Source organism: Etheostoma spectabile, chromosome 2 (genome assembly GCF_008692095.1).
Source record: "Etheostoma spectabile isolate EspeVRDwgs_2016 chromosome 2, UIUC_Espe_1.0, whole genome shotgun sequence".
NCBI lineage: Eukaryota > Metazoa > Chordata > Actinopteri > Perciformes > Percidae > Etheostoma > Etheostoma spectabile.
The window spans coordinates 14,275,314-14,295,039 of record NC_045734.1 but is presented as its reverse complement, the minus strand read 5'-3'; the positions used below and the strand labels follow the sequence as shown (position 1 = coordinate 14,295,039).

The 19,726-nt window shown below is 39.2% G+C and overlaps 3 protein-coding genes across 9 annotated transcripts in view; 1 reads left to right on the top strand and 2 right to left on the bottom strand.

The window, feature by feature from the left end:
* smim14 (small integral membrane protein 14) overlaps positions 1 to 3,477 on the bottom strand; it is a gene marked incomplete at its 3' end in the record, with an annotated part of 3,984 nt that extends 507 nt beyond the window's left edge. Inside the window, 4 exon segments of the mRNA XM_032537873.1 lie at positions 404 to 558; positions 668 to 716; positions 1,897 to 1,993; positions 3,306 to 3,477. Of these exon segments, the coding sequence (XP_032393764.1) occupies positions 404 to 558; positions 668 to 716; positions 1,897 to 1,971 (279 nt within the window). The 5' untranslated portion in view covers positions 1,972 to 1,993; positions 3,306 to 3,477.
* Positions 3,478 to 4,878: 1,401 nt separating this feature from the next.
* ube2kb (ubiquitin-conjugating enzyme E2Kb (UBC1 homolog, yeast)) lies at positions 4,879 to 11,230 on the top strand. The gene is made up of 7 exons (XM_032537844.1): positions 4,879 to 5,161; positions 6,263 to 6,356; positions 6,454 to 6,512; positions 7,713 to 7,795; positions 7,904 to 8,003; positions 8,097 to 8,225; positions 9,074 to 11,230. The coding sequence occupies exons 1-7, from the start codon at positions 4,925 to 4,927 to the stop codon at positions 9,146 to 9,148; spliced, it is 777 nt and encodes a 258-aa protein (XP_032393735.1). The 5' UTR covers positions 4,879 to 4,924; the 3' UTR covers positions 9,149 to 11,230.
* Positions 11,231 to 11,353: 123 nt separating this feature from the next.
* pds5a (PDS5 cohesin associated factor A) overlaps positions 11,354 to 19,726 on the bottom strand; it is a 55,466-nt gene continuing 47,093 nt past the window's right edge. For 3 of the 7 annotated variants that reach the window (XM_032537674.1, XM_032537687.1, XM_032537696.1), the window contains 18 exons: positions 19,303 to 19,418; positions 18,616 to 18,721; positions 18,358 to 18,518; positions 18,039 to 18,162; positions 17,699 to 17,857; positions 17,461 to 17,529; positions 17,118 to 17,254; positions 16,812 to 16,935; positions 16,192 to 16,396; positions 15,721 to 15,835; positions 15,394 to 15,526; positions 14,893 to 15,012; positions 14,670 to 14,732; positions 14,123 to 14,271; positions 13,956 to 14,043; positions 13,594 to 13,862; positions 13,094 to 13,391; positions 11,354 to 12,530 (listed from right to left, as the gene is read on the bottom strand). In XM_032537674.1, the coding sequence (XP_032393565.1) occupies positions 12,492 to 12,530; positions 13,094 to 13,391; positions 13,594 to 13,862; positions 13,956 to 14,043; positions 14,123 to 14,271; positions 14,670 to 14,732; positions 14,893 to 15,012; positions 15,394 to 15,526; positions 15,721 to 15,835; positions 16,192 to 16,396; positions 16,812 to 16,935; positions 17,118 to 17,254; positions 17,461 to 17,529; positions 17,699 to 17,857; positions 18,039 to 18,162; positions 18,358 to 18,518; positions 18,616 to 18,721; positions 19,303 to 19,418 (2,475 nt within the window). In that variant the 3' untranslated portion in view covers positions 11,354 to 12,491. The remainder of the gene's footprint in view (positions 12,531 to 13,093; positions 13,392 to 13,593; positions 13,863 to 13,955; positions 14,044 to 14,122; positions 14,272 to 14,669; positions 14,733 to 14,892; positions 15,013 to 15,393; positions 15,527 to 15,720; positions 15,836 to 16,191; positions 16,397 to 16,811; positions 16,936 to 17,117; positions 17,255 to 17,460; positions 17,530 to 17,698; positions 17,858 to 18,038; positions 18,163 to 18,357; positions 18,519 to 18,615; positions 18,722 to 19,302; positions 19,419 to 19,726) is intronic. The other 4 variants (XM_032537649.1, XM_032537658.1, XM_032537667.1 and 1 more) reach the window with 2 other exon arrangements.

Sequence of the window (19,726 nt, the reverse complement as noted above, 5' to 3'; positions counted from 1 at the left end):
TTAAAACAAACATTTACCTAACAACTCAAACATAACAACAGTATGAATGTCTTCTGCATTTGGTTAGACTGTTGCTTGCTAGCGCAGAAAAAAAAGAAAAAATGATTGAAACCAATTCGAAAAATACACACTGCCCCACAAAACCAGAGCTCCCAAATTATAATTACATCAAACAAACCAAAAACTGTTGACGCAATAATGTAGCAGCCTGTCTGAAATGTTTTCATCAAATGGGGACAAAATTTTATTTCAGTAAATCACCACAAAAGGCAAATTGTGTCTTATTCAGCATCTTACTTCTATGTTGAGATTCATTGTCCACTTTGTGGTAAATTGTCATGGTAAATGAAGGCAGAGCAGAACTGAAAAATATTGTTATGTAGGCTGTGTGATCAATACTGACATTGTGTGGTCCAGTAGGTTTGCCTGTGGGACGGGAACCCCTGAGACTGGATGGGCGCAACAGGAACAGGAGCAGAGCCAGCACCGCCCATCCCATCAGAACCATGGGGAGGGTCAGGTCACCTCCTCCGCTGACTGGCCCATTTGGACCTGGCACTGAAAACAAACACATATTTGCACTTCACACCTAAACTAATGTTTATGATTCAAGAACATGACATAACCCATTATGAAAAAACACAAGGTCTACAGTGGTCATACATACATTCCTGAGGGCAGTCTGTGTCTGTGCAGTAGGACTGAGATTGCCTGAGCTGAAAGAAATTACAGGAGGAACAAAGTAGATTTAAAAAAAAAAAAAAAAAAGGTGCTGTACTCGACATTCAAAACATTAATATAGCAGCAAATGTATATTTTTATGTAAAGACATAGTGGAGTAATGGGGTCTTAAGCAGAGATTGAAATTACACTCCCTCTTGTAAGTGTTGTTATCCAAGCTTCTCTGTCCTTTATGTTGATAGCCGGTCTGGCCGTGTATGCATTTTAGTGCATGTGGCTGTGAAAATACATAGCTATTTCACATATTGGGGAAAATGGTCTGTGAGAGCCATGGAGAGGAATTCCCAGCCTGATGTTCCCCCCCCCCCAGTATTTCGAGTACAGCCCCTTTAATACAAAGAGAATATGACTGACTTATTTACTCTGGTGACCACTACTCTCTTTCATCTAGGGAGAGAGAAAATAGGAAGTCGAAAGTCTGCTTACAGTCTGCTAATAAAACATAAACTCCTTGTTACATTAGGCATACAGACAAATGACCCACTGCAGCTTACTGTTTTCAAACAGCACATACTCAAATGTAGATGATGCCTTTCTCCTTAAATATACTGTACAGTTCTAAATGGCTAACGCTGTGTAAATTCTTTAGTTTTTTGGACAACACCCTTCTCTGCTGCACGACAATCACAATCTCCCTGGGTGGTTTTAAGCTCTGAGCCAACAGCAGCTCGCCATGCAAGATACAGCTGTGCACAAAGAGCCAATGAGGTCACTGGAAAACTGACAACATAATTACAACCTTTATTCTTTCTTTAAATGTAGTTTTCTCTCAATAAAAACACCTTCCATCAAGAAGAGTCAGAGTATATTTACAAGACCCATGCAAACATGACAGCACACAATGCAACAGAATGAAACGTCTGTGTGGCAGAACTGATAGGCTCTCAAGATAAACACTGAGCAGGAACCAGGATATGTTGGCTCATGTTCGGTCTGCAGCTTTTCATTTCCTTCTCTCTGGCTGAGACGTTCATTTACTTGCTAGTTGTTTACAACATTAATCTCTTTGCCTTCTTCTCTCAACTTTGGGAGGAGATATTTTTACTCCACACTGCATACTTGGAATATTTTTGACCTGTCCCTGCACCTAAACTCTGTTATAAGTCTTAGTTATCTAAGATTTCAAGTGAGTGGCAACTCAGTTCCATGACTTACCAGGTTGATTAGGCGCCTCATAGCATACTCATGGGTGCAGATGCACTCACAGGGGTCAAAACCTCCCTCTGCCATTTCTCACCAGATGGTGTCCGCCCTGAAACAAAAGGAAAGTATTGTATGTGACTAAGACGTATGGTATTATTACAAGTGAAGGGAACCTAATGCTCCCTCTTGTCAGCGCTGTGCTCTATTGTTGATTCACGGGCACACAGATTACAGGGAGGAGACTGTTCAGTTAACTACAGTCAGCAGACTCTGTGGCTGTATTACCTTGCTGCATGTAATGTAGGTCTTTGTCAACAGTGATGGCTGTTTTCCCTGTATTTATATTTGCATCTTCAAAAGGAAATGCCCCATATGCTAGCAGTTTTTTTTTTTTTTTTTGAAATAATAGTGACCAGGATGGGCGCCCAGATAGCCCAGTTGGTAGAACGGGCGCCCATTCATAGAAGTTTACTCTTCGATGCAATGGGCCGGGGTTCGAATCCGACCTGTAGCCCTTTGCTGCATGTCATTTCCCCTTCTCTCTCCCCTTTCATGTCTTCAGCTGTCCTATACAAATAAAGGCCTAAAATACCCCCAAAAAATGATCTTTATAATAATAATAATAATAAAAATAATTGTGTTTAATGTATTGCTATGGGTTTTGGATGGTCTTTGTCATTTTTGTCTATGCATCTAATGTTGACTGGCTTGTTTTATCCAGCACTACACGTAACATCATCGAACATCCTGGACTATATACCTGACCATTGCACGTATTATATATGCTGAACTTTTGCACATTCCCTCAAGATTTTTGCACACCCTGCACAAAGCCATACCACCTTCTACAAGGGCTGATATTGTTTAAAAAAAATTATGTACACTGTATATATGTTAAGGGGGACCGGGGCTGAAAAAAAGCCTAAAGTCTATTATTTGTAATATTTCCATTTTGTGTCTTTCTCAATAAAAAAAACTAATATTAAAAACATACCAAATTTTCTTATATTAAAACAGTTATATTGTATCTATTTGTTAGGTTATCGTTTCTTGAATAAATTATTTTGTGAAATATACCGTCGCAGTATTTTGCTTTGTTTATTTCCTTAACATAGCTTTGTATCTAATCATCAAGGCAAATTCCTTGTAAGTGTTAATTACCTGGCAATAAATATTATTTCGATTCTGAAATCCATTCAAGGGCAGCTACCATCACTTTTTATTGACCAACTCCTTGAGTTTTACATTTACATAATATTGCTCTGAACTAATTTAGCTAGCTAACGTTCGACTAGCTCCTTGCTAACCTAGCCAGCCAACCCATAGAAAAACTCAAAGCGTTGTCTTTTTCCGACTGTTATTAACAATGAATATATGATTAGAGGCAGACGTGACAGCAATGGCTTTAAAACACGACTTACTTGAGCTGTGTAGCTAGATGTTGAGAAAACGTTAGATGTCTTTAGAGGGCCTGAGCTGCACCGCTGCAGCACTTGTGCTCCCCACAGAAACCATTAAATTCCAGACATGTCAACCTACCGTCTGTGTTTTGTTTTGTGAACGTGAGTCAACCTTCTTCACGACAGACATCCGGGAAGTGAGAGCCCCTCCCAGTAGACACACACGGTTCGATTTATTATTGGTCCAGACATTTAATAGGCGGGTTTTTGAGCCAATCACATTAGGAAACGAAAGAAACGACTGGATGGTAAACAAACAGTCCAGCTGCCTATCATCATACAGAGGCAGATGAACCAAGCTACAACATCTGTACATCTGTTTTGTGAGCAAATATACATTGCTGGAATGTAACTCAAATACTGTACTTAAAAGTACAATACCTTAATTTACTTGAATATTTAAAGCTTAATGTTTAAAGCTACTTTCTGCCTCCACTCCAAATTATTGCAGAGGGAATGCATCTTAGGCTACTTTTAACTCCACAGCTATCTGACAACTGTACTTTAATTGAAAAAATTCTGGTAATCCACCAATAATATTTATTTTCCAATGATATAATACATTTAAATATGACGAGGGGCTTGTATAATGTATATTTTGACTTTGACAGACATCAGTAAGATTCTTTTTTATTGTAGGATTGCTATTTTTACTTTGGTTAAATATAGACTACTTATTCTGTCACTATACAAATATATAAATATATAATAAGATACAATTTTTTTAAACTTAAGTCACACATTTTACCCATCAGCTGGCTGTAATTACTTAATATTTATCTGATGGAATAGAAAAATAAAAAATAAAAGTAAGAACTAGTAATAAAAGTAAAAAGTAAAAGTTCAAAATTTTACTTGAGTTAAAAGTGTCATCAGCCTTTCAAAGTGTTTTTGTTGGATCATTATTACTGATGTATGTAAGCAGCATTTTAATGGATCTTGTCAAAAAGATAATTCTGTTGGTAGGTTCTAAAGGTTCAGGTTGTATATCATATTTTATAAACTTAATATGATTTGTATGTAAAATCGGCAAAATACTAACTATGAGTGTCAGATGACTGAACTGGAGTAAAAAGTTCAATAATACGTTGGGTAAATCCAAATATTTGTCACTGTGTCAAGGGAGAACCTGGCAATTTGTATTTCACTACAAATACCCCACTTAATAAAATAAGAAAGGAACTTAAATGGAAGTTGTTATCTGCCATGAAAGCAGTTGAAGTGTACAGTAAGTGATGAAAACAGCTGAACGTTCAGGTGAAATTTGAAATGTCATTTGACTGGTTGAGTGTTAGCAGGTAAAAAGGTGTTGATTCTGATAGCTTTCTTCCCTTACTTTTAAATTGTGCTCCATAATCCAAAAAACAAACAAAAAACTAGAAAAAAATCCCCATGAAACATCACAGTCAGATGTAAAATCCTGTAGGTGAATGACCAGTGCTAGAAATCCGATGTGTTCAGCACACGATGAGAAATGTCCGGAAGGCAAGTTTGAAAAGAACAGTCATGCTAAACACATGTAGCCTACCAAAACGCATGAATACAACTTCCAGTTTCTACTCCATTTAGCTGCACTTTGTATGTGTGTGTGTGTGTTTGTGTGTGTGTGTGTGTGTGTGTGTGTGTGTGGTTTGGTGTTGTGTGAGAAAGAGAGAGAGAGAGAGAGAGAGAGAGAGAGAGAGAGAGAGAGAGAGAGAGAGAGGTCCCGGATGTGGCCTCAAGGCAGCAGCAGTAGCAGGACAGCAGGCACAGTCATGGCTAACATTGCGGTCCAAAGGATCAAGCGGGAGTTCAAAGAAGTTCTTAAAAGCGAAGAGGTGCGGTAACGTTGCTGGCTATTTTTTCAATTCCATTCATCTACTTGTTGGTACTGTTTCAACTTAATTCAAATGTAAAGTGTCTGTAGCCGCTATGACAAACACCAAAATGACCTAACGTCAGGTCCCAGTCCTGTGTTGCAGCAGGTCAGGCCTAACATTAAACAGCAGAACTTTAGCTAGCTTTAGCTTGATGTCAGTGTCTGGTCTAACCTCTCCTGTTGTGCCAGGTGGGTGTTTTCAGGAAACACCGGGGATTCAGCTTTTTTTAACTAACAGGCCCTCTGTTTCTAACAAACAATACCGCATACCTTTGGGTAATTACATAACTAAAATAGGACTCGCCTCATACAAGGTACCATAACGTTAAGGGTAGCTAGACTTAGCTAATTACTGACACTCGGGGTTAACAGCTTTTAGCTGGCTTGTTGTTTTGACATCTCGTTCACTGTTAGCAATTAGCTAGCCTGTTGTGTTATGACACAACGTTCACTAACTTATCACAATTATTAATCGTAAACCAATGATTGGTTTCAAGAGGGCAGGGTTGCGGTCATTTTAAAGTGTGTATTTTGTCATGCTGCTACCTCTCAAGTCCTGTTATTGTGGGTTTGTAGTTATGACAACTTTTGCTAGCTTAGCTAGCTGGCATACTATTTGTGGTGCTCCTGTGGAACAAACCGATTTGGATTTTGTAGAAAATCACAGTTGTTGTTGTTGTTGTTGTTCCTTTAACAGCCAACATTTGTCTGACGCATTTAATTCTCATAGAGCAATTTTTTTTTTACCAATGTGTAATACATTGGGACATACATGCACACGTAAACAAAAAAACAGAATATATATATATATAAAAGTCATATCAGCTTTGTTCTTTGTTTTTTAGCCGTATTTCTATGTGTACTTTCAGAGCAATAAAAAGCCAGATTGAAATGACCTGTATGCGTTCATACTTACTTAATTAAAGGTGATTCTGATTTGTTTGCAAAAGTATGCAGATTTATACTTGACAGAGACATGTCAAGACACAGGCTGAGAGCTGTGACTCTTTGAATTACCAGGTTAACTCATTGTGGCCCTCTTATTTGTCCCAACCCATAGACAAGTAAAAACCAGATAAAAGTAGATTTGGTGGATGAGAACTTCACAGAGCTGAGGGGAGAGATAGCAGGTCCTCCAGATACACCATATGAAGGTATTGTCACAGACCTGCATTCCACTTATACTGACATAATATTTGCTGCAAGACTTTAATGTTATAATTTCTTATGCTGTTTTCTTTTCTTTCTAAGGTGGCAGATATCAGCTTGAAATCAAAATCCCAGAAACCTATCCTTTTAACCCGCCAAAGGTATGTGCTTTAGTTGCTCCCACCTGTTCCTTGCTGCATGTCCTTTGCCTCTCTCAACTGCATTTACATATAGAGTATGTCTGCTCGATTATGGCAAAAGTCCTATTCAGTTATTTTTGTCAACGTTGAGATCATGATTATTTAAAAATAAATACATAAATAATTAATTGCTAAATATATACTAAATATACAAAAATAAATTAGACTAAAAGAAATTAGATCAAATATGTTGTTGTGCCACAACCCACTGAAAACTCAAAACATATATTTAACATTTTGGCAAACTGTATTTAACATATTCAAGTCAGCAAAAACAGGTGAAAGCATCCTGCAGTTAAGAAAAGAGTGTGCTGGATATATAACGTAAAGAGCAGCATTGTGACGAAGCGGAATGTGGCACAATAATTGTTTATCTCGATTATCTTGTTTTCATAACCAAATGAAAGCCATAAATCGTAATTGAAAATAACATTTGATTAACTGCCTAGCCCTGATGCACACCGTTATCCTGGTTAGCATCATAGTTTTAGAGTAAACATATTCTTGTTTAAAAAATAACTTTGATATGCTCTTAATTTGGTTTCAAGTATTCTAATGTGACTTGTAAAGCCCGTATTCCGGTTTCCGATCACTGTCTGGCATGCTAAAACTCTAGCAAAAACTAGGGTTTGTGAGCTGTTGAGGAATCAGAGACACAGGGAATCAGAAACTTGGATACTGTTAGACTCATAAAGGGAGCTGAATCTTGATATCTCATGTAAACATTATATTTCAAATGTACGGGTGATAGACATAAAATTACCTATTACAGTAATTTTACATTGCAAAATGGATATACAATATATGGTGATATAATGAGAGAGCAATGTCTATTTTGGCTTTTCCAGTGAATTTAAAACCTGACAAATGAAGTATTTTGTCATATTGATGCAAGTTGTATAACAAATCCAATATTGCCATAAAGCAGTTCTGCTCATTGCTTTGTAACCTTGCAACACCCAGAGATGGTAAAGTGACAGTATGGTATTTTGTCATACGGTATGACAAAATGTACCTAAATACGATTTTTTTTAAAAAGGATCTCAAGACCAGGATACAAACGTGCATGGAAATGTACCCATTGTTACCTACACTTGCTCCCTTCTTCCCTGCATTCAAACCATATTTATCCAGATATCCTCTCACACCTGTCTTTCTTAGGTGCGTTTCATTTCTAAGATCTGGCACCCTAATATTAGTTCTGTGACTGGAGCTATATGTCTGGACATTTTAAAAGACCAGTGGTGAGTGAGATGAATCTGAACCTTACTACCGTACCCAATATTCCAGTGTGTCTCCTCTATTGCAATCACCCCATTTATCTGCTCCAACTTTGAATGTATCTCACCCAGGGCAGCGGCTATGACCCTGCGGACGGTGCTGTTGTCTCTACAGGCTCTCCTCGCTGCAGCAGAACCAGATGATCCACAGGATGCAGTAGTAGCAAACCAGGTGAGAAAAGTGTTTGAGTCTCTCTCTCTTTAGTCACTGCTTGCTGAATCCTTTTATGTTTTACCTCACTACGTTTTGTCTCTGCATCCTCAGTACAAGCAAAACCCAGAAATGTTCAAACAGACGGCAAGGCTGTGGTCTCATGTCTATGCAGGCGCTCCTATCTCCAGTCCCGACTACACACGCAAAATAGACAAACTCTGTGCCATGGGCTTTGATAAGGTAAGAGCCACTGACTGTTATTGTTGTAACATAACATTGATATATTGAACTAAGCATGGTGTGGGACCGGAGAGTTTCGGGTTGGGGTTATTTCATGGTTAAACTGAAACAGTTAATCGACTATTCAAAAATTAGAAAACGAATGGGCAACAATTCTGATAATAGTTTTGAAACCGTTTTCTTGTTTCCAGCTCCTTCAATGTAAATATTTTTATAATAGTTTTTTTTAAAGTCTTCTGTAATAATACATTGAATGTCTTCAGGTTTTGGATGGCTGGTCAGACGAAAGGGCACATTTAAATAAGTAACCTTGGACGCAGGGAGCTTCTTATAGACTAAAAAGAAATAGACTGTTATTAATCAATAATGGAAATAGTCAGAATTGTAAGTTGCAGCCGTAATTTTATTAAAAAAATTTTAAGATCCTTTTTTTGGGACCTTTTAGGCCTTTATTGACAGGACAGCTAAAGACATGAAAGTGGAGAGAGGGGGGTAATGACATGCAGCAAAGGGCCGCAGGTTGGAGTTTAACCCGGGCCCGCTGCGTCGAGGAGTAAACCTCTATGTATGGCCACCTGCTCTACCAACTGAGCTATTTGAGCACCCTGCTGCCTTATTTGACAGCATGTTTGTCAGGGGCGGTGTAGTCTCACTGTAGTAATGTTAAAGGGTTTCCTCTTAACGAGGCACAATTTATTCAAACACAATTACCTTGGAAGGAATTCTTTTTCTGGAAAAAATAATAGTAATAGTATTGTAATAGTATACTTTAAAATAATTTGGTTTTTATTAATTTGATCTTGCGAATGACTCACTTACAATACTGTTTTAATCCTCCTCGCATACAGAATGCAGTAATAGCGGCCTTGTCTTCAAAATCCTGGGACGTGGAAACGGCGACAGAATTGCTCCTCAGCAACTGAAACGCAGCCAGGTGTGAGGATCCCAACTCCCTTCATCATGACATCAGCTCTTTCCTGGCAACCATTCCACCATTGCCTTTTTGTTACACAGGCCCCTCTCACCTCCCCATTCGCCACAGCAGTCTGAGCCTTCTTTTATAACAAGTTTGTTTGCTACAAACTCAACAACAGTAGCTCTGCAATTGCCAATATGCACAACACCCTGTTGCCTGTCTGATCCCATCTGTCCATTACGCTGTCTTTTCTTCCACTAACTCCAAATGTGTATCCTTGTGATAAGCTACCAAAACCTTTCACTCATTCATCTTGTCTTCTATGCTCTTTATGCATATTGGCTCTGAAACCTTTCATTTTAACAAATTTCTGTTCTTAATACTGCAAAGAATCAAATAACTGCCATTTCTTGGTAGATTGTGCAGGGTAAAATGTGGAAAGGAAATCTGCATACAGCTCTCAGTAAATCACCATTAAATTAAATTTACGCTAATGGATAGTGTTCTGCAATGAACAGTGTGATGGATAGTTCCTGAACAGTTTATCATAGAAACTTCAATGACCTGTAGAGGTTTTCTCTCCGCAGAATTAGAAAAGATTACTCAAACATCAAACAGAAAAGTTATCTGTAAATAGATGTGTAAATTTGAAAATACAATGCGATTATACTTTTTTTTTCTTACATGGCATTGTAAAACAAATTATTTGAAATATAAACTATGCCTACAATTATATGGACATATACATTTTGAATGCTTCTGTGATCAATGAGAAATCCCTCTTTTTTTTTCTTTTTAAGATTGTTGTTTAGGGATGACACAGCCAAAATCCTGGCCCTAATTGGACAGGAGGTGACAGCCAGCTCGGGCCCTTACATGCAGCCTTTCCTGCTACACCACAAAACCAACTTTTTCTTGTCCTTGCATGTTCTATGCTGCCTTTTGTTTTATTTGGCCAAATGATGTGGTGATGGGGGTTGGGTGGGGTCTGTTCGGTTCAACTTCCCTTCAGACTTGTGGAACTCGCGAGACTCTTTCTAATTTTTGGAAAGAGCGAGACACCTGGAAGCTCTGCTCAACAGGCCACTTCAGCACAGTTTGGCACAGTATCTCTAGTGAACCAAAGCCTTTTCTGTTGAGTATGTTGCTGGGAAATATTCTCTTCTGCTCTGAACAGATCCAGCCTGGCACCAACAGAAGAAACACCTCAAGAAGAAATGAGTGATTCTGAATGTCATTAAGGATTTTGAGTTGAAAGTTTTTTTTAAATACTAATTTCAGAGCAATCATTCTCAACCATAGGCATGATACTTTCAGCCACTGGTTAGGGGATCTGCTCACCCTCTGTTCTGATGTTGATCATTAAGAGGGGGGCGCTTTATCAGAATCCTTGATCCAATCCAGCAGTACGCAATCAAAACTTTGGCCATATATAGAGGGGTATAGGTGACTTCCTATATTACCAAACATGCTTTACTAAACAGCCAAATAAAATACTCATTGAGGTTAACTATGAATGATGTCTAATGAGTAGTTAAGAGGCTGGAACTCCTCTGAAGCAGATAGCAGGCCTGCACAGTGTTTTAATTTGAGGTACCCAGACTATAAAGAAATGCTTCATATATAGGGATGTTGATGAATCCTTACACCTTTAAAAAAAAAAAAACAAATCTAACTTTTACTAGGCCTCCAGCTCAGTTGCTACCAACAGGGGCATGTAACAGTATTATACAGTTATCGTGCACATTCTCCACGGATGGTGAAGTTTGACAGCCAGAGCCACACAAAGGTTCGTAGTCAAAGGTAGACGGCACACACCATCTCCTTCGCTTGTAAATAGTCCAGTTCTTGATAAAGAGACGTCTCGTTATCACTGGAGTGCACCATTGATGGCTAGATCTATATTTTGTAAGAAAAATGAAAAAAAGGCCCCTTCCTTCCCTGTGTTCTCACTATGTACAATATTGCACGATGACGAAGCATAGAAAAAGGGGCAGTTGCATCTCAGTTTCTCCATTTGGATTGAGACTTATTTTCCTCGTTTCCTTGGAAGCGAGCATCAGCAGTATAAAAGCATGGTTATTTATTGTGACAGTGTCATGTTTCTTTGATTAATAAAAAAAAAAGGAAAATCTTGTTTGCTTTTGTCAGGTCTTTTGGCTTCTGAAAACTACACTTCATAAATGGTGATCAAGACAAATGCACTGCATGGTAACATCTAAAAGCATTTATTTTCTGGAAAAAAAAAAATTAAATATGATCATGAAAATAGGCATACTTTAACTACATCAAACTTAAGTTGTCAACACAGCCCGCAAGGTTTCCACTCACCCAATGCTTAAAAGCCGGATTTACCCAGCAAAATAACTGACAAAAAGTACAAAAAATATTTAATTGAAAGAGATGAACAAAAACCTGAACACATACTACTTGTATAGTAATATATCATTTATGAATTCCAAAGGGAAGTATTATTTCATACTTCAGCAGTAAAAAACAAACGGTAATTCAAACCCAGCTGGATTTCAGAGCCCCAGACCAGTCTCGGCGAGCCTGGAGCACAGTTTCCAAACACAAATGTTTGACAAGTTGAATTTGTCCATTGACACGCTGGAAATCAAAAGGCCTTTAAAACCATTACAGGTGGCAGTTAAAAAGCCAGAGAGTTTCTACTGGGCCTTGTGATGCTATAAACAAGCCAAAGTATCTCAACACCCCAAAGTTAGAAACCTAAACATACCAAAGTTTATAAAATTTTGGTGTCGGTACATCTGTTAAATGCACAAATCTTATGCTATGATGTTCCATATTACAGCCATTTTCAGCAATGTTTCCGCAAACGATCTTGGATATTAAAAAAATGTTTAACTGCAATGAGTATTTACAAAATACAACTGTGTAAGTAAAACAGGTAAGCTCAAAATAAAAAAATAAAAAAGGTGCAACAGAGACATAAGGAGGAAGAGGTCAGGAGACATACAGTAGGATTTTCCCCAGGGAATTTAATAAGCAACAATCAGAATTAGATTAAAATGTTTGTAAAATGTCCATCCTGTTGTGGTTTTTTTTATTTATCTATTTATTTTTTATTTTTTTTAAAATGGCTCCGCAAAAGAAGCAAAGAGCAACAAACACAAAGAAAAAAAAAAATCATGTTTTTTGAGTAAGACCTACATACAATGAGTTTCAAATCAAGACTATAAGGTACTTAAAACCTTCTAGGATGTCAGTGGTTTGTGTGTACATTTGTGTGTTTTAAGAAAGGTCCATAATGTGTCCAGGAAAGCTTTAGAGTCAGAGGAGCGTGTATGTAGGGTCGAGGAGCAATGAGGAAGTGTCTGGCCCGTTCTCTACAGTCTTGATTTCACCTTCACCGGTTTCCTCTTTACCTGAAAGACAAAGTTTGGACTCAGTGTCAGCCCAGTTGACTCTTGGCTCTGTTCACCGGTCACAGACCCTAACCCTATTTTGTGCTTTTATTTTTCTAATTGAATGTTTTGCGTCCAAAGGAGCGAGAGCTGCCAATGAGCAGCAGCTCGGAAAAGTGCAATGGGCATATTTTCACATCTTAATCTGTGAATTAAAGATTTGTTTCTAGAGATGGTGATAGTTGTAACAGGTACATTTTATTTTGTTTCTGTCCCATTTGAATGAAGTGTTTAACTAAAAAAAGCTAAGAGCGTTGCAAACTTGCAATGCGTCCTAGTACATAAGCACAGCTGCCACTGCCCTGTAAGCAGAATAACTTGCTTTCTCGGTCAATACAGCACACACTGGGGAATCTTCAATGGACTACAAATACCATCAGTACTGTCTGGACATAAACATTCAAAAGGTGGCAAATTTTCCCTTTAACAGACCAATTTGTTGTAGTTGGGGAATGACGGACATGGTAGAAAAGCAAGACCAAACACAATGGTGTTTAGAGACATCCTGGCCTAAACCAACTCACTGCCAGCCCACTGTTGGGCTCTCCCTGCCTGCCAGAAGGAACTCCTCTCCTTGTAGACTTGGTATCTCCCTGGCTAGATGTGTCGGACCAGGCTGCACAGCTGCTCTGCCCTTGCTCGAGGGGGTATTCCTCTCTGTCATTTCTGCCACAGATAACCATTTCTGGACTGGACTCCAGTTCTATCTCAGTGTCGCCCTCGCTGCCCAGGAAGAGGGCAAATGTCCCTACAGCTCTCCCTGTCTCCTCTTCAGGCTCCCACTTTCTCTCTTTTTCCTTCTCTGTGCTCACAAACGACCACCTAAAGGGAAAAAGGTTGACATCTGAAAGACGATGGGATTTCTGTGCAATCTCAGGGTTAGGTTTATTAGCTTTTCAGGTGAAAGACACAAACTGGGACTACAAAGTTAAAACGCATCACTTTATCTGCCAAACGATGAGCTAAGCTACTAAGGTAAATACCATCTTAAGTTACTTTCTGATGCACCCTTCCTGACTCTCACCTCTGCAAGTCAATCTGTCTCTTTGTCCCTTCGTCATTCTGCTGCTGCTGTTTTGACATCTTGATGTTGATTGACTCTGTCGGTGGGTTGGAGTTGGGGTCAGCTGCTCTCTTCCTTCCTCTGACAGCTCCGCCTCCCGTTGCTGCAGTTGCTCCTTCTTTTTCAGCCGCCACAGGAGCAGCAGCAGCAGTTTTTGGTGGACGGCCACGTCGTTTGACGGGCGACGCTTCTGTCTCGGCATCAGGGGTTGCAATCTGACTTGGCTCCTCCTGAGAGACATGGTGCGAAAAGCTCAGTCAACAGAACTCTCTTAATGTTGCAGTAAGTGTAGCTCCAGCTGACATCTGGTGGGCTCAGCTTACCTTCTTCCCCTCTTCATTCTTGATGACTGGGTTCTCGTTGTTTTCCTGTGTTTGGCGCTCTGATGACTCAGTGGCAGCATTGCTGTTACTACAAGACACGTTTAAAAAGTTGAAGAAAGCATTATTCTTGATGTGCATGTGCCAGTGTGTGTAGTGAGTCTATGTACCTGTTTTTGTTGATAGTTGAGGAGCTCAGTGGGGAGGAGTTGGTGCTGGGGTTACTGGTGTCTGAGACTGTGGTGGTCTTGGTGAAGATCCTCCTCCCTGGTACCGTCAGAGGCTTGTTCACAGCTCCCAACACTGGAGCTGGTTTAGGCTGAATAGAGAAAGGGTGAGTTGGAGGGTGCAGTTAATGGTATTAGGCAAGTAAGCATTTGATAGTTTAGATCCCCGAACAGTTACGTGGTTTATAAAAAATAATCAGTGATTACTCAGAGTTCAATGTATCACTCAATTTTCTCTGCACCCTTTTACTCTGACCCCAAGCATCATACTCATATACTGAGAATACAAATATGTATGAACAGATGTTTCTAAACTAACAATAAAATGACAATGGTTTTTCGCTAAACAATAAAAAGCAAAGAAGTATTTACGTCATTATGTATTCTGCCCGCCTTTTAAACTACAATTAAACTACACTCAGTGTTACAGTGTTAAGCATTATTACCTATAATGTGGATTGCTCAGTAAATTAGAGTGTTTTGGATTTACCTTTCCAGTGAGCAGCATTTGTCTCATCTCTGTTGACAGATACTCTTTATCATTTTTGAAGTCCTGTTGAAAGAAATCCCAGCAGAAAACTTTGATTAGCATAGACTGCTAAACCACAAAGGTCATGATTTTGGCTTTAATATTAAAAGAGTGTGCCCATATTTATCTACCACTAAGTGGATATAAGTCATTCTTGAGAAATGTGTGTGTATATATATATTGCCTTGTCCTGTATGATAAAGAACTTGGAGGGTAGAACAGGGTCTTTCGGAGAGTCCAGGTGACATGCAGTACTCTTGTTGGCGATAACGAAGAGAGCCACATCACAGACAATATACATCTTCTGTAACCAAGACAACAAGAGACACACAGTTTTGATGGTTTCATGATTAGGTGAATAATCAGAAAGTGCTCTTAGCTTATTGCTTTTACGTCCTTGCTTTATTTTTTTTAATACAAAGAATGTCTCCTGGTCATTTTATTCATTTTAAATCACTATCGACACTAGCCTGATTTTACTAACAACTATTACTCTTAAAGCTCTATGTTCATGAAGAAAAGAAACGGTTTCGTTTCAAGTATAGCTATACTATGTTAGCTATTTTTTAAATCTTACGCATTTGTGCATTAATTTAACTTTTTATTTGAAACATTTTAGAGATGACCGTTTCTAATGCTTACATTGAGGAAGCATGTACTTGTGTGCGTCTGTGTGTGTACGTACCTCATTGGCCTTTACATCATCAAGGCACTGTGCATCCTTGGTCTGTTTGATGTTCTCTACCATCTTCCTTAGAAAGGCATGACTGTTGTTCTCATTCTTGGTCATCAACACTTCCAGCATGAACCACAGGCACCTACACACACACAAGCACAATAAACACGCTGTATGTCACAGCTTCAGTCATCACCACTTCTATCTTATTAGCATTATAAGTCAAGAGAATAAAATGTTAATAAGCATAAAAAACAAGACATTCTCGGCTTTATTATCAAATTCAGGGATAGGTTATGACATAAAACCTACAAAATATAGTATGCCAACACTCACTCTTTGATGTCTTTGAGCTGTTCATATTCATGTGGTTTTGTGAAGTCCGGGTCATGGGCCAGCAGGTGGATCATATAGGGAACAACATACTCAGGAAGGAGGGAGACAAGTTTTTCTGTGGGAAGGGTGAGAATAACTCGTTTTAATGTACATAAGGGTTTCCATCCATCTGTATTTATGCACTTTCAATTTGCGAATAATAAAATACAAAAAAAAAACTCAGTGGAAATAACAAGAAACAATAGCAATAACACAAAAACTAATATTTGCAAAACAGTATTGGATGGAAAAAAGGTATTCATTTGCATTTACTTTTGCAGATTTTCTAAAAATCTGTTAACATTTGTGGTGATATTGGATGGCAACTTGGCTCATGTGGTCTTCGATAGTCTAAACTGCTGTTCAATAAAGCACACATTAAACATTTCAGTAACTTTTAACATAAAAACATCCACAGGTCCATCCACTGACCCTGAGCAAGAGGATTTTGTTTGATGAACTCTCTGCGGACAGAAATGTTTTTGAGGAGGCACTGCCGGGCATGGGCACGGCGCTCCTTCACTGGGTCCTTGGCACACAGGGCGAAGACGGCGAGGTACTCCAGGGGCAGCACCAGTTTGACGAGAGCCAGGTGCAACTTCTGAGCAAAGATTTGACGAACCTGGTAGCACTCGTCCTGTATTTAGGGAAGAATAAACTTCAATTAAACTCAATTCACACAAGAGAGTAAAAAGAAGATTATTAGTACTATGAGAATGTTTTCTTTTATTCAGATCGTACATTGCAACTGAATCAGCAGACATGTCAATTAGTTCTCATTGTGTACACATACAGTACAATTTGCATATTAGAACAGGCCTTTCACACAGCAGACATTTTGACTGGTCTTAGCAGGAAAAGTACAGTTATTAATGACAAATGGCTCCATTCTGACAGTCAGATAGCATGCACAATACCAGGACAAAACAGCTAAATGGAATTCAGCCATCAAATTGGTCATGTGTACATGTGCTTCTCTTACTGAGACATGTCAAAATGTTTTGGTAAAAAAGGTTCTACAAAAAAAAGGGATATAAAAAGGTGAGACTGACGTTGATGACGAGGCCGCAGAGCTGAAACTGTTCAGGTGTGATGATGTCATGGTAACAGGGCTCCTGGGCCAACTTCATTATGGCTCCACCTGCGGCAAGCCTCAGACGAGACATGTCTGACTTACTGTGAAGAGGAACAAATAACAAAAAGGAGAAGGATAAAAAAGATGACTTATTTTTTTTTTTTTTTATTACAACTGGTAAATGTGTTTCCCAAGTATATCCCAAAAACTGTATGAACTGATTTAACTCCTCAACATCTTAATCCTCTAATAGCTCTACTGTGACCTTCAAGTCCCAAGTTACCTGATCTTCTTCTGCTCTGTGAGGTCTCCCTCGCTGACCAGCATAGCTGACAGTAGGCGAAGGGTGGAGTTTGCTGACTTGGATTGGTTGTTCTTCATTCCTAGTAACCAACGCACTAGCAGCTTGATGGCCTGCACCTGGGGGAACCGAAAGAGCATGAATAATTAGACAATGTGAGGTCCCTAAATCTTAAAAAAAAAATCTTTCTGTTTACAAAAACATCAAACAAGATCCGAATCCTTGCCATCAACGCAAGATCATGTATGTGCATGCCTGTAGTAAAAATGCAAAATCATATTGGACCAGAAGTGAAATAAATGCCACAGATATGTTTGCTTCTTACCTTAGCTAGGACCTCAGGCGAAACTTCCTCATCAGTGGTCCACAGCTTTCCATTCTTGTTGCCCACTGACTAAAGACATAAAGGCACAACACATTCACATTTTTGACTGGGTATATTTGTTGAAAGTTGCAATTCACAAAACAAGTGTCCAAAAATATAAAAATGTTTGTTAAAAAGGGTGCAATTTTGTGTGCTGTTACGGTGTCCTGTTTCAGTACACCATTTGATCTCCACGCACCCTGTCATTCATGAGCAAGTCCTTGACAATGAAGTTAGCCACAATGGACTTCATTGGTGAAGCAAACTGATCTGGGGCCAGCATGGAGATGTGGCCCAGGGACACCAGAGGAGTAATGAGCTGCTCTGGGACATCTGCATTCAGACTACGTGACAGAGGCTGGGGATGAAGGGAGAAAACTATGTGAGTGCATCCCAACAAAGAAATGTCAGTACAATAAAAGAAGTAAAAAAAACAACAACAATGTACAATGTAAATAAAATCATACTAAAACATTTTTGTCAATTTGTAATATAAGGTGCATCCATACAAATCAGTAAGTAAGGAAACTGTCCTCTACCTCAAAAATCTGTGCCAGCTGCACTTCCTTGTTATTAAAGATGGCGTGGATACAGTGGACGGCCTGCTTGGCCTGGTGAGGTGTTCCCCGCTTGGCTTTCTGATGCAGGACGGGAATCAGAGTCCTGATGGACATTAGGAGGAGTTACACAATGCAGGTTATTTCTTTCATTCAACCCAGATGTGGACCAGTATGGCAAGTGACGAAAGTGTGGACCCTTCGCCTGTAGATTCATAAAGCGACAGACTACTGTCCAAATACAAATGTCTATTGTTGGAATTCATCATTTTCACTTTTAAAAGTGTAATTTCTCTCTTACGATCTTATCTGTTGTAGCTCTGTCTCAATCTTCTGCCCTGTGTTTCGGAATATCTGGATGGCTGCCTCTGCCACTTTTTCATCCTCCATCTTCAAACACTGCAGCAGAGACTCGTAGGTTTCTGCTGAGTGGAACGCTGTGGGGTGGGTGAACGACAGGACCTAGAGGGGAATTTTGCGTTTACTAAAAATCACACACTGGTTACAATTTCGGCATTGGCTTCCATTTATCACAGTATGATTGGTCCATGCTGTATACCTTGAGTAGCTCCAGGCCAGAGCGGATGGCTGTGTCAGGGGTAACGCCCTCCTCGTCGTCATCAGCCGTGCCCTCAATGGACTTGTTCAGCAGCTTCACCAGAGCACTAAAAGAAAATAAATCACCTCACCTTCGTTAAAATGATCTAAATGTGCATTACAAGACAACCTGGAACACTTTCGGATATCTAAAGACAACATAATAGCACGTATTAAATATGACAAAAATTGTTACACTGGCTAGCGTAAGCATTAGAAGTCATTCAGTATGTATGGTTTCTCTCTTGGTGTTTTTCCATTAAGAAGTAAGGGTTAAACCTGTTCCTTGTCTACGGCCTGCAGGTACAACTCACCACCACTAGGTGTCTCAGTGAATTAAAAAAGCCTGTTAGTGGTATTACACAATGAAACAGAGACACACATGAAGCTCCTTATTACAGAGAAAGGGAGTGCAGGACCTTCGTATGACTGCCTCTTTGTGTGTACTATACAACGAGACACTTAAATCCGGTGGAACGAAATTTACAATCCAGTTTCATCTTCTTTTAATCAAAATGTACTCTAATCACTTTTTATTTATCAGAATTTAGACTTGTCTATGTTCAAACATTTTGGTTTGTTGTGAAATTTGAAAATGAAACCCAACGACAACACTTGGTGCATTGAACATGTCAGGCATTTTTCTGACCTGATGGCCTCAGAGTCGATGTGGACGGGGGCGATGCGCTCCAGCAGGAACTTCACCATCTCCAAGAACGGGTTGGTGGGCTGTTTGGGGAACGTCAACTTCCGAGTAATCTCCCTCTGCACACAGTCCAAACATTCATGGATTTTTGTTTACATTTCTCCACTGCATTCACGCCAAAGTCTTTACTAATCCAGGACAACCGTCTTAAAAAAGTTCCCTTCGATCTTTGACCCTGAATGTGTGCTTCGCTAAAACAGTGAGGTCTTTAATATTAATGTGGTAGCAGATTAACATTATGAGAATTAAAACAATAACAGTGGTTGAATGGTTTGCTCTACTCTATATAATACAGTCCATTTAAGTTTAATTAGTCTAGATCAACAGAAATACATTTCCAGGATAAAGCCTGATATCCGGCGTATGA